The sequence below is a fragment of the Triturus cristatus genome, chromosome 9 (assembly GCF_964204655.1).
Source record: "Triturus cristatus chromosome 9, aTriCri1.1, whole genome shotgun sequence".
Lineage (NCBI taxonomy): Eukaryota > Metazoa > Chordata > Amphibia > Caudata > Salamandridae > Triturus > Triturus cristatus.
Window position 1 is genome coordinate 937451020 of NC_140592.1, and position 15513 is coordinate 937466532.

The 15513-nt window shown below is 45.9% G+C and overlaps 1 protein-coding gene across 2 annotated transcripts in view; it reads left to right on the top strand.

Annotated features, from left to right (window-relative positions):
• TRIP11 (thyroid hormone receptor interactor 11) overlaps positions 1-15513 on the top strand; it is a 417310-nt gene that overhangs the window by 166146 nt on the left and 235651 nt on the right. For both annotated transcript variants that reach the window (XM_085626513.1, XM_085626514.1), the window contains exon 8: positions 13040-13080. In XM_085626513.1, coding sequence (XP_085482639.1) covers positions 13040-13080 — 41 coding nt within the window. The remainder of the gene's footprint in view (positions 1-13039; positions 13081-15513) is intronic.

The following is a 15513-nucleotide window of genomic DNA, read 5'->3' on the forward strand; positions in this document are numbered from 1 at the left end:
GGCAGCCCACAACATAACTTTGATAGCCGAGCATGTGTCAAGAATAAACAACACCTTAGCGGACACTCTCAGCAGAACCACGGACAGTTGCCACGAGAGGGAATTGGATCAGCTGGTGTTGGACAGGGTCTTCTCACGTGGCGGCAAACCAGCACTGGATCTTTTCACGATGAACAAGAATGGCAGTTGATACCGGCTTCCAGGGTCGTGGGGGAATGCCCTTTCAATGCGATGGTCCGGTATTTATGCATACGCTTTCCCCTACTTCCTTCTCATACCAATGATTCTCACCAAAATGACGATTGAGAACTGTTGCCTCATTCGAAGAGCTCCCAGATGGCCCAGACAGCATTGGTTTACAGAGCTCCTGCTGCTCTCGGAGACCAATCCCATTCGCCTACCCAGGATTCACACCCTCTTGACGAGAAACAACAGACAAATTCTGCACCCAGAACCAGCCTCTCTCCAATTCCACACATGCATGAATGCATTGAATTCCAGGAGGGAAATCTCACTCAAGACTGTAGAGACATTCTGGCCTAAGCGAGAGCCGAAACAACTAACAAAACATAGAGATTCAAATAGAAAAGATTTTGCTTATGGCGTCAGCAATCTAATCTCCACCCCTTGGAAGACACACAAATTCTGGCATACCTACTCTCTCTGGCTAGATCAGGATTGGTACATGCATCTGTAAAAGTTCACCTGCCCCCAATTTCAAGATTCACGCTGTCCACTCATATTCTCCTGTTCTACTAGGATAGTCAAACAATTCATGAAGGGGTTGTTCAGGGCTTTCCCTCCATTAAGGTTTCCTGCCCCAGAATGGCATCTGAATGTGGTTCTCTTGCAGCTTATGAAGCTGCCATTTAAGCCCATTCACAGGTCAGATCTCGAATTTCTCACCTGGAAGGTCACCCTATTATTGGCTCTTATGTCTACTAGAAGGGTCAGTGAAATTCACGCTTTTACAATTCAGGAACCTTTTTGCGCTTCACTGATGACTATGTGCTTCTCAGACCAAACCCAACGTTCATCACCAAGGTTCCATTGCAGTTTCATCTCAGTGAACCTATTATATTGCACACTTTCTTTCCAAATCCAGTTGGTCTCTTACTGACTTTCTCATAAAGGTTCTGCAGTCACAAAAACAACCATCGCCAGATTAATCTCTGCCACCATACATTTCTGTCCAAGCAAGGTTGACAAACCACTATCAGCTAGAGCGAAGGAGCACTCTATAAGAGCAGTATCTACCTCAGCTGCTTTCTTTGCTGGTATCCGCTGGAGAAAATTTGCCATGCTGCAATGTGTAAGAGCACCCACATGTTCACACAGCACTACTGCCTCGAATCAGCGTAGAAGAACTGATGCAGCCTTAGGCCAGACCAATGAAGTGGACCTCTATAAATGCAAGTAATGTGGATATATCTTTGCTAATGTACTTCACAGCATTCTATACTCCATTGTCTTTTTTAAAGAGATTATTTACATTAAGAATGAATACAGAATGAATATATATATATATATATATATATATATATATATATATATATATATATATATATATATATATATATATATATATATATATATATATATATATATTACTGCTCCCTTCGCACCTTCAATCCGAGTCACTCACGGTCGGGTGCTGTAAGTGCGGCGGTGCCTGCCGCATAACATTCACGCTCCAAAATTCTCTAGTAGTAAAGAATAAAGCACTCACGGGTAGCGTGTCAACGGGACTTTATTCCCAGAACAGACGCGTTTCGGCGATCTGCCTTCCTCGGTGTTCCACCGAGGAAGGCAGATCGCCGAAACGCGTCTGTTCTGGGAATAAAGTCCCGTTGACACGCTACCCGTGAGTGCTTTATTCTTTACTACTAGAGAATTTTGGAGCGTGAATATATATATATATATATATATATATATATATGTCAAAGTATCACTTGAAACAGCTTTGCCTTACGCATTTCGGAAGACATATCCTTGATCATAGGCTGCCATTCTGATCGCGTTCTACTTCAAATCTAACCCACCATTTGATTGACCGGCCATGTGGGTTTCCTTTTATTGGTCACAGATACACCCATGTCGCATTACATTATGGAATATGTGGTTTAGAAATAAATTTCTACCCTTGTGGGTGTTGCTCTGTCAGATAGATAAATACATTTCCATTACCTGAGTGGGTTTATACTTTTGCCATGAAGCAGTGTATCACATCCCCTTTTGGCATTTCGCATAAGTCTCTGAAAATGCAAGGACACACGGACCTGCTTTCACTTCCAGCAATGGTGCACACTTCACGGTCGGACCACTGTTTCAAATGAATTTCAAAGTTTGTCCAGTAACAGGTGGTCTGATCCTGAAGTGTGCATCATATATATGTGATCAAGGGCTGCAGAGCCCAAAACGCATCATGGCGACATTTTGCTCAAAATAAAATTCAACAGCACAAAGAAACTACAGTCCGTTTCCTGCTTATGAGTTCGAAATTAAGGAGCTTTTGAAGTTGGGAATCTACGCATATATATGTGTGTGTGTGTGTATATATATATATATATATGTATATATATATATATATATATATATATATATATTCAATGAAAAAAACAAACAAAGGTAACAGTACAAAGCCAGTGAAAGTCAGCAGTAATAGTTACCTGAGTGAGCTATCTAACTATAACTTACGCCCCGCAATGCACTGCTTATGACCTCACATATTACATCACTGACGACGTCTCAAATGACATCATCCAGTGAGTGTAAGTATTTTGTAAGAGTTTGATTGCTAAACATATGTACTAAGGTACTACAAAAGTTAAAGTATTATACTAGGTGTACTACCAATGAGTGATGCTACTTCTAATATATATTATGTGAGTGGCTTTGTGACTTTATGTATCTCTGTGTCTATGGGTGTGTGAGTGGCTGGAGAGGTGTATAAGTGGTTGTGTGAGTAGCTGTGCGGATGAGTGAGCTGCTGTGTGAGTGGCTGTATTGGTGATTGAGTAGGTGTGTGAATGGCTGTATGGGTGGCTGAGTGGCGGTGTGAGTGGCTCTATGGGTTGGTAAGTGGGTGTGTAGTGACTGTATGTGTGAGTGAGGGGGTGTCTAAATGGCTGTATGAGTGAGTAACTGGGTGAGTATGTGGCTGTATGAGTGAGTGAGTGGCTGTTTAAGTGAGTGTTTCATTAAGTGAGCTGGTGTGCGAGTGGCTGTAATGGAGAGTGTCTGTGTGAATGGCTGTGTAGGTGAGTATGCAGATGTTGAAGTGCTTGTATGGATGTGGGAATGGTTAAGTCGTTTGAGTGAGTGTGTGAGGGCTTGTATGCGTGTGCGAGTGGCTGTGTTGAGAGGCTGATTGGGTGAGTGAGTGGGTATGTGAGTGACTTTGTAGGTAAATAAGTGGGTGTGTGAGTAACTATGGGTGAGTGTGTGGTTATGTGACTGGCTGTATGGGTGGGTAACTGGTTGTATGAGTGGGTGTACAAGTGACTGAGTGGGTGTTTGAGTGGCTCTATGGAGGAGTGAGTGGGTGTGCGAGTACTGGTACAGGTCTGAATGGGTACACAAGTGGTTCTGTGGGTGTATGAGTGGGCATACTAGAGGTTGTATGGGGTGTGAGTAGGTGTGTGAGTGGTTCTGTGGATGATGTCATCCGTGATGTAATTTGAGATGTCAGGAATGTCATGAGTGATGTCACTGAGCATGTCATGAGTGATGTAATATGTGTGTTATAAGAAGTGCATTGCGGGGCATAAGTTATAGTTAGCTGGGTCTAGGTCGATTTTGAATGGGGTGGTGGGTCTGTGTGCCCCACCCTGGCCAATTTCGGCCCCGGGCGTGGCCTTTAAAAATATATATATTATAGCCTGATTTAGGTCCTGGGAACCCCACCCGTCGGGGCCTGGCCTCCCTTGTGGGTGCCCTGGTCCAACCCAGGGCACCTAGTCTGTTGGGGACCGCGGGGGAGCCTCAAGGCCCCAGTGGTCCCTCCCAGGTCCTGTGGGAGACGGCATTGCTTTGGCAAAGAGGGAGCTGCTAACATTAAAGCTCCTGCCAAGCCATAGCAAACAGTTATGTCCCTGGAGTGGGCACCCAGGACATAACAGGAGTCGGCCCTAGGGGGTGGCGGTCCCCAGGGCCATGTACAGCTCCAGGAGGGGGCGTGTGTTGGTGGTCCCCGGGGCTGTGGGGTGCACGCAACTCCCGCATTACATTTTAGAAAAGCCCCGGGGAGGTGGCGGTCCCCTGGGCTTCGGGGAGGGGTTGGAGGGGGGTCCACATGGCCTCTTACACTAACTACAATTAAAGCCCCGAGGAGGTGGCGGCCCCCAGTAATGTGGCGGGGTTTACGCAGCTGCCCCACATTTTGTAAACATTAAGCCCTGGGGAAGTGGTGTTCCTTGAGGCTGGGGAGGGGATCAGGGAGGCCTCCCATAGACAAAATAAATAAGCCCGGGGTGGGGTGGTGGTCTCCTTGACAGCGGGGGAGACCAGACGGGCCTCCCCCATATTTTCTTTCATAAAGCAGCCCCGGGAGGTGGTGGTGGTCCCGGGGCATAATAAGCCCTAGGAGGTAGGGCCCGAGTGCCCACCCCCCTCTTTTTTTTTTTTTTTTTTGCATAATACCCCTGGGACCTGGTCCACCTGGGGGCCAATAATTATTGAAGCAAGATCGAGCCCCCTCACCTCCGCAAAAGGCCTAGGGGGTCAGGGTGTTTATACCCTACCCCCTTTTCTTTTCTTTTTTCACGTTTCAACCGAGTCACAATATGGCTGCCAACACTTCCTGATCTGAAGTGTTGGCAGTCAATCCGATCTCAGCACGAGATCACAGGTGGGGTTGCGGATCCTTCGCGCCTCCTATGGTATACCTGAAAATCCTTTAAATAACTCTGTAACTACTGAACGGCTTTACACCATTTAACAAAAAGGGCACTTTCTGGACCAATAGCTACCTTCCGGCTAAATTTGGTGTAATTCCATTAAGCACATCTGGCTGTAGATGTTTCTAAAGTTGCTATGGAAATTAACATGAGGAAAACGTGTTTAGAGACCCCCTCTTTTTCTCGGCCCCTGCTTGACGGATCACCCCGAAATGTTCAAGACAGCAGCTAAGTGAGTGGTAAACTAGCTTTGAAAATTTCATGAGAATTTGTCAAACAGCACCAAAGTTTTGGCAAATGAAGAAACGCTCTTCCTATGGAAACTACATCCTAACATATATTCACATACATACATACATATATATATATATATATATATATATATATCTCTATCTATCTATATAGATACGTTTCATGGATATACATTTGTATGCTTATGGATTATTATTTTTTTATAATATGTTTTTATTATTTCCAAACAAATCAAACCCATACAATCATCGGCAAATTATATAGGCACGCAGGTAATGACATATAGAGCAGTCAACATGGTCACATTTGTATGCTAATGGATTTGTGCTAAACATTACCCACCATCCTCAAGGGTACGCTACATATCTAGATGTAGTTAACTACAAAACTGCTTGCTATTCTGATTTAAGCATGTGCATCTATGAAAAATCCAATACTGGAGAATAAAATTAGTGTTCGAGGCATATGAGCTGCAGATTACACACTTGTGCATAGATCGTCACGAGGTTGGTGACTCCTCCTTTGGATCGTATTGCGCATGGGCTTCGGCTCCATCCTCAGATTGTTTTTTTCCGCCATTGGGCTCGGATGTAATCTTCGCGCTCCGGTTCCGAACAGCTTCCAGTTCGACGATCGACGCGCAATCCTCACCCCAAACTGCGGTATTGTTTTGATCGCGATCTCCCCACTCGACGCGCCTTCTCATCGGCACTGACCTTCGGTTTCAGTCGTCGACGGCGGCCTTCGGGCCTCTCCAAGCTCCGGTCCTGGCTAATGGAAAGGACTCCATTTAAAAAGTGCCCTCGATGTGGGTCCAAATTTCCCCACACGGATCTCCACGAGGTATGCAATCTCTGCCTCTCCCCTGAACACGAGGCTCGAGACTGTCCGGCGTGTAAGTCCTTCCGGTCCAAAAAGACTATTCGGGACCGAAGAGCCAGAAGAAACTATGGCGCACTCCTCGACGACGATTCCGGACGACATCTTCGGAGAAGGCATCGACGCTCCAGAGCGTTACACCGACGAGGGCCTCGTCAGCGCTTCCGAAGCCGACGACTCAGATGTGGGGGGACATCACACTGGCGCAGAGGGTCGTGAGTACTGGTCCGGTCCCCCCCCCCCCGTCCCCCCACCCCCACACCCCTGCCGGCACCGAAAAAGGCTCCGGTCACACCTTCGCCTCCGGGCCTAGGCAACACCAAGGACACTGCTTCCAACACCGCACCTTCCGGCCCGGTAAAGAAGCCAAGCAAGCCTTCCGGCGGCTCGGGCTCGAGCCAGCCTACCGTCGGTGCCGATAAACACGCTTCGGCACCGAAAAAGAAGCCAACCTCCATCTCGACACCGAGCCCCGCACCGAAGCACTCGGGGTCGAAACCCAGCTCTTCGGTACCGACACCACCTTCGGTGCCGACCAAAGCACACAAGGCCACCGGCACCGACACTTCGAAGCCGAAACCCATCTCGGCACCGACCAAGCGTCCGGAGGTTCCCAAACCGGGTTCCAAACAACGAACCGGCACAGAAAAGCCTAAAAATCCAATGGCCCCAACGCCTCCGGCGCCGACGGACCGACCAGCCTCACCAGACCTATTTACACCGGATCCCTTGCAAAAAACACTCACCAAGGATCCAAAAACTGGACATTTGACACTCTCTACCAAAAAGAGACATTTGGAGAAGCCTGCTCCACCTCCACCTCCAAAGAGGAAGGACTCTGCTACCTCTCCGTTCAGAATACCTTCCCCACCTATTCCACCTCCTCCACCTTCCCCACCTCCACCCCCTCCGCCTTCTCCACCCCAACCTCATCGTTCTCCGACCCCTTCTCCACACGATGATGATCACGGGGACCCATATGATGACATAGGGGATGTGCCCCAGGACCTACCCACAGGGGACCCTACAGGATCCCCAGACCCATGGGACGATTACAATATCCCTGATATCCCCAACATCCCACAAGATGATCTTTACCCCTCCAGACCATCTCCACCGGAAGACTCATTGGGGTTCAACCATTTACTGCAAAGGGCGGCACACTATCACGGGGTAGACTTGCATACCGACCCCGTGGAGGAAGATTTCCTCCTCGACACAACACATGGGTCCACCTCCATATTGCCTATGCTCAAAGGAGTGGTAAAGCATGCCCCAGAAGTTTTTAAGGACCCATTTAGGGCCAGGGTCATTAACCCGCACATCGAGAAAAAATACAAAGCTGCCCCCACAGATCCATCCTACATCAGAGGGCCAGCGCCACTAGATTCTCTAGTGGTATCCACTGCACGTAAAAGGGCAAACTCCCAGGCGTCAGGCGAAGCACCACCACCTGACAAAGAGTCAAAACTACTGGACGCATCAGGAAAGCGTACTGCATCACAAGCAGCCAATATATGGCGTATCGCCAATACTCAAGCGCTATTGGCCAGATATGACAGGGCACATTATGACGAGTTAGAAAGCATAATGCACCACCTCCCTGAAAAATATAAAGCTAGGGCCAACGAACTAATTCAGGAGGGTAAATCTATTACTAACACCTCCATACGTTGTGCCCTAGATGCAGCGGACACAGCTTCCAGGGCCATCAATACCAGCGTCCTCCTCAGTTGCCATGCTTGGCTAAGAATATCAGGGTTTAAACCGGAGGTACAAGCCTCCATCCTTAACCATCCCTTTGACCAAGAACATCTATTTGGCCCAAAAGTGGATGAGGCCCTAGAAAAAATGAAGAAGGATACGGATACGGCAAAATCCATGGGAGCCTTACAGTCGCACCCTCCTAGACGCTCCTTTCGCCGCTCTTCCTTTCGAAGTACGTCTAGAGGCTACTCCTCAGACACCGCGTCCACTTCATACAAATCCCCTACTCAGTCCACCTTCACAAGGGGTTATCAAAGAGGCGGCTATAGGGGTAACAATAATAAAGGCAGAGGCAAAACAAACAACGCCCGCTCTGCCACACCGCCTACACAATGACTTCCCCCCCCGCACCCCCCAGACCATTCCACTCTGGTCGGGGGCAGACTCCAACATTTCCTTCCTGTCTGGGCTACCATCACCTCAGACAAATGGGTAACACAGATAATCCGGTCAGGCTACTGCCTAGCACTAATATCTACCCCCCCAAACGTTCCACCCAGGCAACGCCCAATGTCACAAGAACATCTAATACTCCGAAAGCAGAAGGTAAGCTCCCTCCTACAGAAACAGGCAATAGAACCCGTTCCTACCAACCAACAATATATGGGAGTCTACTCCCTATATTTCCTCATACCAAAAAGGGACGAGACTCTTCGACCCATCCTAGATCTCCGGCTCCTAAACACATACATACACTCAGACCATTTTCATATGGTGATGCTTCAGCAGGTACTTCCGCTCCTCTCCCAAAACGACTTTTTGACCACTTTAGACCTAAAAGACGCTTATTTCCACATTCCGGTGCACAAAGCTCACCGGAAGTACCTCAGATTTGTAGTGGACGGACAACACTACCAATTCAAAGTGCTCCCGTTCGGAGTCACAACATCGCCACGGGTATTCACCAAGTGCCTAGCAGTGGTGGCAGCACATTTGCGAAGACAACACATTCACGTCTTCCCATACTTAGACGACTGGCTGATAAAAGCCAGGTCATACAATCAGTGTGTACAACACATGTCCACCACTATTCAGCTACTCCACCAACTGGGCTTCAAAGTAAACCACCAGAAGTCCCATCTACAACCACCCCACATAAAATAATAACTCGGTGCCACCATAGACACCTCAAGAGCGCTAGCCTACCCCAATCCTGCCAGGATTGGAAGCATTCAGGCTCTACGCTCAAAATTCATAGCACAACACTCCCTTCCAGCTCGAGTGTTTATGCAACTAATAGGGATGATCGCCTCTTGCATCTTCATAGTACCTCACGCAAGACTCCAGATGCGTCCTCTCCAAGAGCGCTTAGCGCAACAATTGAACCAGGCCCAGGGTCAATTAACAGATCTGGTGTTGATAGACGGTCGCACCCATCGCTCTCTGCAGTGGTGGAACACCACAAACCTTTCCAAAGGTCGACCGTTCCTGGACCTGGTTCCTCAAATAGTACTGACAACGGACGCATCGCTCTCCAGCTGGGGAGCTCATCTACTACATCTCACCATACAGGGCAAGTGGACACCTCAACAAAAGTTACTCCATATCAACCATCTGGAGTTACTAGCAATCTTCTCAGCCCTAAAATCTTTTCAAACCCAAATTTCAGGCAAGGCAGTCCTGATCTGCACAGACAACATGACAGCCATGTATTATATTCAAAAACAAGGCGGCACACACTCTCCACAGCTCTCTCAACTAGCACAGAGCATATGGAGATGGGCAATACCCCAGAAATCTTTCTCCTAGCTCAGCATGTCCCAGGAGTCCAAAACACAGTGGCAGATCTGCTCAGCAGGCAGACACAACAGATCCACGAGTGGGAGCTTCACCCACAAGTTCTTCACCCGTATTTTCAAATGTGGGGGCATCCACAGATAGACCTCTTCGCCACCCACGAAAACGGCAAATGCCCAAGCTTCGCCGCCAGATACCCACACCCATTGTCCAAAGGAAATGCGATATGGATGAACTGGTCAGGCAGATTTGCATACGCTTTTCTGCCTCTCCCACTCATTCCACTAGTGGTGCGCAAATTACAACAACACTCCCTCACACTAATCCTAGTAGCTCCAACGTGGGCCAGACAACCGTGGTATACCACATTGCTGGAACTATCTGTAGTACCGCACCAAAAACTACACCTCTCTCCACATCTCTTAACCCAGAACCATGGAGAGATCCGACACCCGGACCCAGCGCAGCTCAACCTTGCGATCTGGCTCCTGAAATCCTAGAATTAGGGTACCTAAATCTTCCCCCTGACTGTATGAACGTCATCAGAGAAGCTAGAAGACCTACCACTAGAACGTTTTTTTGTTTATTGCCATAACAACACCATCAATCCACTGGACGTGTCCATTCAGCACATCATAGGCTACTTACTCCACCTACAAAGGTGTAATCTAGCCTATACGTCCATTCGACTACACCTCACAGCTATTGCAGCTTACCTACAAAAGAGGCAACCTCTATCACTCTCTAGAGTACCTGCCATTAAAGCCTTCATGGAAGGCCTTAAAAGAATAATTCCCCCCAGAGTGCCACCCTCACCTGTGTGGAACCTAAATATAGTTCTCACAAGGCTAATGGGGCCTCCCTTCGAACCTCTGCACAAATGCGAACTACAATTCCTAACATGGAAAACCACTTTTCTTGTAGCCATCACTTCCCTTAGAAGGGTCAGTGAGATACAAGCACTTACCATTCAAGAACCTTTTCTCCAAATGCACCACAACAAGGTTTTTCTCCGTACCAACCCAAAATTCCTCCCTAAAGTCATTTCTCCTTTTCACCTAAACCAAACAGTAGAACTACCAGCATTTTTCTCGCAACCACAGACCGTTGCAGAAAGGGCTCTTCACACACTAGATGTCAAACGAGCCTTACTCTACTACATCCAAAGAACACAACCTTTCCGTAAGACCAAACAACTGTTTGTCTCTTTCTCTCCACCACACAAAGGCAACCCCATCTCAAAATCAGGGATAGCTAGGTGGATTGTAAAATGCATTCAAATCTGCTACCGCAAAGCGAACGCTATCCATTCCCCCTAAAGCCCATTCTACACGAAAAATAGGGGCTCCCATGGCATTCTTAGGGAACATCTCATTAGATGATATCTGCAAAGCAGCTACATGGTCAACACCGCACACTTTCACCAAACACTATTGTGTAGATGTGCAAACTAAGCAACAGGCTAGTGTGGGCCAGGCTGTACTCAAAACATTATTTCAAACCACTGCAACAGATACGGGTGGTCGCCGCTAACGGTGGATACTGCTATATAATCTATGCACAAGTGTGTAATCTGCAGCTCATATGCCTCGAACGGAATATGCTACTTACCAGTATGCATCTGTTCTTGGCATGTAGAGCTGCAGATCTACACACGCCCACCCGCCTCCCCGGCTACCTGTATCTGTCCCAGTTTATCCTATTTAGATAGCACACACATGGGCATCTTCACTGTTATTACTACGCTCCATCTTTCCCTGCTGGCGAAAAACAATCTGAGGATGGAGCCGAAGCCCATGCGCTATACGATCCAAAGGAGGAGTCACCGACCTCATGACTTCCAAAGACTTTCCAAGAGGAAAAACAAACTGCAAACAACCGGGCCCAACACCAGATGGCGATCTATGCACAAGTGTGTAGATCTGCATCTCTACATGCCAAGAACAGATGCATACTGGTAAGTAGCATATTCCTACTTACCTGTAACTGCAGTATTGGTATCTTTCATAAATTCACATGCGACCCATCTTCCTCCCATAGAGGCTCCCTGAGTGGGATTAGTTATTCCCACTTGTGCTCGAATATCTGAGGGACTCAGCCTCTGTCTGGAGTATTCTAGAGGGGGCTATCGCCTGATTGGTTATTGTTCAAGTTTGGTCCTTTTTTTTTTTTTTTTAAGTACATGGTTAGGCTATTAAAGTGACTTTGCATTGCCATTATAGCCTGTGATACTATTACATACTGCTTTACTATAGTACTGTGGGACTCCCACTTCAACCGGGAATGAACTGCAATTACAGGTAAGTAACTAATGTTCTTATTTATTTGAGTGTGCTATCCAATTATTACTAATTGTCATTGTACTCCTGCTAGTAACTAGAAAAAGGGATTCATTTATTGACAAGAGCTCAGCTTAAATGAAAAACTTTCATTAAGCAACCTTATTTGAAAGCCATTTAATTGTTAATTATGCAAATCTGTATCAATTTCGCTTGTGAAGCAATTCGAACACGAGTGGCCTACATAGGTAGTAGTCGGTACAAAAGAACGATTTCAGATTGGGCTGGCAAATAAAGAATGATTGATGGCCTGCGACTGGGTAAATGGAAGGCAGGCCAGTACTTTCCAAGACCATCACCTTTCTCCTTGAATATATATTAACGATGTAGGGGTAGCGCATTTAATACATTTCTGTTAAGAAAAAGTAGAGCAGTAGTTGCTGATTATGCCAGCGCACACTCAACACAGTCAAAAAGTCCAAGTGCCACATCAGCGTTTCTGTGAAATGTACTCCGGCAGCACACATGCGAGGCAGCAGCTTGGTATTCTGGTCATGTCTACAACATAAGACATTGCTGTTTTGATATACATTCAAGGACACATGAACAGGTCAGCGAACATTGCTCACAGATTTGACAGCTTTAGCCTCACATCCACCTCACAGGCAACATATCACAATGCTGCTGGTTATATGCAGCTTGTGGTTCGATCATCGCTTCATGATGTGAAATGAACAAGGCACCTTTATCAATAATCTTGACATCATGTTTTTACTTACAACGCAGCCTTACTGGAGAGTTCCAGAGCTCATAAAATATAGCTTACCGTCATATGCATTAATGTTTTAGGTACAAAATATGCCCCACTACGCATGAGCTAATCCGTTGGACATTTTGATACATGCTTTGAAGCCATAGGAGAATTTCATTTAATTTCTGATAGTCGTATGTGAAAATGTAACTCCACTAATCAAGTGTCAAAACTATTGTTTCAGTAGGAAACAGTTTTCTTCATTGCTTATTAATGAGAAACTTTTTATTTTGCATATTTGACAAACGCAGTTTGATAGGGTGACGGCTGAGAAGGGTAAATAAAAGTGCAGACTCAGTTAAGGACTGAAAGACTCCCTGTTTGAAAATTTGGCCAGTGTACAATGAATCACTAGAATAATTCAATGTAGAAAACCATATGCCGAAACTTGATCGTGTAAATTTATTGTTTTGCAGATGCAGAAAACGAAATAAAGAGACTTAACTGTTTGACTCAGGTAAAAATAGCAAACGTCTCTATTATGCTTATACAATAAATAAAAAAGTTATGTAGATCGCATTTTAGTATTTTCGATTAATGTGTGGATTGGAGTTCGGTTTAAAGAGCAGTTAACCATGTGTGTTTAAATGCAAACCAATAATATCGTTTTATGGGTACTTTCCGATCGTCTACATACGGGTAATAGCTTCAAACACAGATCTTAACCCCATAACTGCTGAGGGTTTTCTACCCCCAGTGCTGAGTCCTTTTTTCGATATTTGAGGTACTTTGCGCTGATGCATTTGTAACTTTTTTCCACATTAAATTTCATTCGCCAAATTTGTATACTTTTTGTCCACATCCTGGGGATTCTAAAGGTTCCCAAATGTGGTGGATTTCCTTCGGATGGGATGGGAGTGCTCTACAAGAAAACATATGCTTTTTGTTCTTTCTAAAAATGGCATCAGCTTAAGGTTTGCTATACTAGCATCACCATCTTCCCCACATTCGGGAACAAGCAAAACTGTATCAAAAAAATTATTTTACCATAACTTTTGAATGTTTTTAAGAGGTAGCCAATTGGTCCTAATTCATGTGGCTTCATTCTACTTTCTGTTTGTGGTGGAAACAGGTCAGAAACCCAATGGGTATCCTGAAAAACTATACATTTCTGAAATGACATCCAAATTCTGAATTGAGCAAGGGATCATTTGTGTAGATAAAAAAAAAAATGAAAATAAGCAGAACAAAATAGCAATTTATAACAACATTTCTCTCCGTTATTTTTTTGTCTCAATGGCAGATTTGCAAAAGCAACATCCCGTTATATCTGTCAGACCCTTCTGGTCACAAGGATATATAGATTTGTAGGCTTTCCAAAAAGACGGAAATCCCAGAGCCAACAACTAATTGAACTGCATGTTATAATGATTTTTCATCGTGTGCCTATCATGCAGCAATTCATATTGTAAAATCCAATGATTGGAAAAAAAGCTTGAAGGAAACCTATTTCTTTCTGAAATGTACACAAGATGCTGAGTTTAGGAACAGTGGTTATTTGTATTCCTCTGAATTTGGGGTTACTTATACTATCATGTGATTCAGTGGACATTTTTTTAAATGTGCTCCTTTTTTGCACACTGGTTGGAAGCCAGAAATGCACAGAAATCCAATTTTCTTCTATTCGTCTCCCAGTAAAAAGAGTACCCCACATGTGTGGCTGGGCCTAGCGCTCACAACACAAAACAACCCAAACACAACCAGGAGACATTATATTCACCCTTCAAATTCAGCACTTTTTCTCAATGTTTGTTGCTGTGATTTTGGGCCCTAGTTCACCCACTACCTAGAGAAACCTTCTCTCTAAGTTTCTAAAAACTAGGGTGTGCAGGTTGGTCTGGATAGTATGGATCTCTCTACCTTTTCTTACCCACAATGCCATTGAAACGTTGCCAACAAGCACGCATTCCCTTCTTTTCCGTGACTGAAGGTTTGGGGATCCACACATTTTCTGCCAGCTAACGTTCCCTTACTTGTACAGATAAAATAGGTACCCCAATGGTGTGGGTGGGCCAAGTGCCTGCAACAGGAAAAGCCCTAACTCGCAACATGAACTGATCACATTATCTCTCGCAAAACCGACTTTCTTTCAATGTGAATAGCTGTGGATTGTGGGCCAGGCTCACCCCTACCCAGGGAATCCTTTCAAACCCAGACATTTCTGAAAACTAGACGCATATGGGAGTCCAGGATGCTGTAACTCATGTGGATTCCTTGATGTATTCTTACCCTATAAGTCTTTGCAGACCTCAATCCTTGGCTAAACACTTTTGTTTATCCTCACATTTCTGTGAGCTGAGGTTCCAGAAGCTATGGTGATCCACACAATTTCTACAACCCAGCGTTGTTGGCAAAATGTCTGTCCTGCCCTTGGCAGGGTCATTCCCCACCCAAAACAACATTAGAAACAAAATTCTGTGGTATCTAGTGGCCTTTCTGCCACGGGGGAAGGGCGGGGGCAGATTGAGGTTTAACACCTCTTCTTGCCCTCCAAGAGGAGCAGAAAGACTGATGTGCCTGTGGTAATGGGGGGATGACAAATCCATGCCCAGAGGGGCCACCCCATCCCCAAACTAAGAACCCACCTTTTATAGATAAACACCCCTATCTGCCCTCTTGAGGACAGAAAGTTTGTCCTTCCCAGGTTGGGGGAAGCACAGGCACATGCTCTTGGGGTAACTGCTCCCCATTCAAAACACCAGTAAAAGGAATATTCCTGGGTGCCTAGAAGGCTGCCTGCCTCCCCGGAGGGCAGTTTGGGGGGAAACACCCTATATCTGCTGCCGAAAGGGGCAGAAAGACTGATGGGGGTGGGGGATTTCCTATAAGTCCCTCTTATATGGTACCATATATACCCAGGGCTGGTAAATGTAATGCTGTGAGTGGACTG